At 36.2% G+C, this 2,934-nt stretch overlaps 1 protein-coding gene across 4 annotated transcripts in view; it reads right to left on the bottom strand.

Moving 5' to 3' along the window:
• The window catches only part of AKAP7 (A kinase (PRKA) anchor protein 7), a 90,090-nt gene extending 87,671 nt beyond the window's left edge, over positions 1–2,419 (bottom strand). For 2 of the 4 annotated variants that reach the window (XM_012723732.1, XM_012723740.1), the window contains exon 1: positions 2,293–2,419. In XM_012723732.1, the coding sequence (XP_012579186.1) occupies positions 2,293–2,350 (58 nt within the window). In that variant the 5' untranslated portion in view covers positions 2,351–2,419. Of the gene's footprint in view, positions 1–308; positions 367–2,292 lie in introns of those variants that run through there. The other 2 variants (XM_012723748.1, XM_012723745.1) reach the window with 2 other exon arrangements.
• Positions 2,420–2,934: the final 515 nt, after the last annotated feature.

Below are 2,934 nucleotides of genomic sequence, written 5' to 3'. Positions count from 1 at the left end.
GGGGCAGGCGGGAATCGAACTCATGCGGAAGCGGCTTTAGATTCTCAGTGCTGTGCTTTAACCCGCTGCGCCACCAGGGAGGGCCCACATTTTATATTTTTAACATTAATTCTAACGAAATAGTTTCCTCTCAAAAACAGAACAAGGAAATGTCAAGACCCATTTTGGCCAACCAAAGTGTTGGTGCCTCATCACAACACTCTACCCATACTGTAGGTTATAGAGTGGACAACTGACAGGCTTGGAACAAAACAAAACTCAAAACAAAAGACTAAAAATAAGATCTGACGAGGAGTTTTCTTACTGACCAGGCTTCCCTTCCCACGATGTCCTTATTAACACTACTTTCTTCATCCCTCACCCAGGGTTTCTATCAGCAAGAACTTCTTGGCAGGTAACACTCACAGTCCACCCACAAAGGAAACTGAAAGAGCCAAAGGCAACAACCAGCAATCTGAGAATTATAAGGTTGTTATCTACCACAGAGCCAATAAAAATTTCCTGCTACCAACAATAAAAGAAAGTCCCATTAGATCCATTTAAGTCACCAACTAATTACAGTGCGCTCTTTTTATACAAACACTATCACTAAATGTACCTATCTATTTAACCCAGAAGGTTTAAAGGTTGACAACAAATTTCCCAGTTTCGTATATTTCTATAAAAATCTCACTTCACAAAAACTTTAGTAGTAGTTAGTAGTTGTGACTTGCCAAACATTTTACTACTGGCTCCTTAGTGTCTTAGAAAATGCTATTATAAAGATGAATAAACAAACAAGTTACCCCAAATAAGGGAGGGATAGATTTCAGAAATTATGTAAGTAGCACTTGTATACCATTTTGTATTTTTTAATTGCCTTCTTACACACATTCCTCCTTTTGATCTGTACTGTTACACTATGAGATAAGTAGAATGGAATACCTATGTTTTATATTTAAGGAAGTTCCCAGTTCAAGTATCCAAGGTCACCCAAGGGGAGTATGATAAAAAACAACCCTTGAAATACAAGGTTTCTGTTTCTATCATTATACCACTCTGATACCGTATGAACTTAGAGTTAGGCATCTGAAATCCATTTTGCCACAAAAGTGACATTATATATGGTCATTTGGAATCTAGACTAATCCACACAGACTTAGAAAGCCTGAGCTATCAAAAAGTGGTATAATGCTATGTGAAAATGGATATTTGTGGATTAGCTTGGTAAGAAATACACTATATACTGTTATTTGAAAACATAAAGCAGACAAACATCTAGCAAGGTTCACATAGAAGAAAAGAAAGAAAACTCTAATATGTAGAATCAGAATCAAAAAAGAAGTTGTAACAGACATCTCAACAATACAGAGGATCATAAGAGACTACTATGAGCATGTATCTATTACGAATAAATTGAATAATCTAAAAGAAATGGACAAATTGTTAGAAGTATATAACCTTACAAGACAGAATCAGGAAAAAACAGAAAACCTGACCAGATCAATTACAAATAAGGAAATTGAAACTGTCATGAACGTTCCCAAAAAGTAAAAGCCTAGTACCAGACAGTTTCATGAGTGATTTCTGCCAAACCTTCAAAGATGAATGAATGTCTATCCTTCTCAAACTCTTTTAAAAGAGTGAGGATGACAAAATGTTTCCAAGTATATTGTATGAGGTCAACAACATCAATACAGTTTTACAATCACATGAAATTCAGGTTTATATCATGTATGTAGTCCAGCAGTATTCAGTGAAGTAAACACCTGTACTCCATAGTCTGTAGCTGGAGCTCCCACAGACTGAATGGATCTAACAAATGGATATTTAATTAAAGGTTTACCTCAATTTAATACTAGCCTGTTAAGCTCCATGAGAACAGGGGTAATGTCTGTCTTGTTCACTGGTGAGACTCCCTTTCTTTGCCTAACAAAATGCTGGCTGATATCAAAAGGCCAGGAAGATTTCTGAGATGAGTGATGCCTAGTGCTAACATTACTAGTGTCTCCAGACTAACAAAAGAGGAAGGTTGTGTGAATCATAGTTATTTGGTCCAATATTTTTTGAAGAGCTTCTAACCTACAGAATAATCTGGCACCAAATTTTATGAGAAATATCCTAAACTAGCTAGGATAATTGTGACAACAGAATACCAAAATATAACTATTAACAACCAAAGCTAAAAACATGACAAGTATTTAAGGTTCAGTAATCTACATAACGCTAAATTATATATATGCATGTTAATATATAGCATTAACTTCAATATTCATTGCATTTAAATACATACTTACTTCATGAAATACTTACTTCCACGTTCATCTTTAAAATCGGTAGTCGTAAATGTCAAATCCACCGGAGACTCCATAGAGTCAGCTTCAAATTCTTCTGATATTTCCTTATTTCTTGATGTATTTTCACATTCATTGCAATTTATTCCTCCTTAACACATGATAAACAAAGTATTACTTTTTTTTTTTTAGATTTATTTATTTATTCATACAGAACTGGAGTACAGGTCAGAGATACGAAGGGTGAGAGGATTCACCAGAACCAGAGTGGGAAGCAGAACAAGCAGATCGACAAAATACACTGCTGAGGGGAGCAGCGGACGGGTCAGGAGAGGTCTGCCACACCATGTGGATCTCCTCCAGGGCAGGTGGGAAGTGGCTTACGCTTCTTAGTGCTGTGTTTAACCTGCTGCGCCACCAGGGAGGGCCCTATTTTTTAACTCATATATTAAGCTAAAATAACTCAACTGATTTTAATAGAAATTAACATGTCCAAAAATTCTTGTATTCAAATATTTTATAAAGTTACTTATATCTTTACATCATACTCTACATTTATATATGTATATAAATATATATCTGGGCCCTCCCTGGTGGCGCAGCGGGTTAAAGCACAGCACTGAGAAGCTAAAGCCACTTCCGCATGAGTTCGATTCCCGCC

This window comes from Condylura cristata, unplaced genomic scaffold (genome assembly GCF_000260355.1).
Source record: "Condylura cristata isolate star-nosed mole 26May11 unplaced genomic scaffold, ConCri1.0 scaffold00001, whole genome shotgun sequence".
NCBI classification, from domain to species: Eukaryota; Metazoa; Chordata; class Mammalia; order Eulipotyphla; family Talpidae; genus Condylura; species Condylura cristata.
This window is presented reverse-complemented; position numbering and strand designations above follow the sequence as displayed.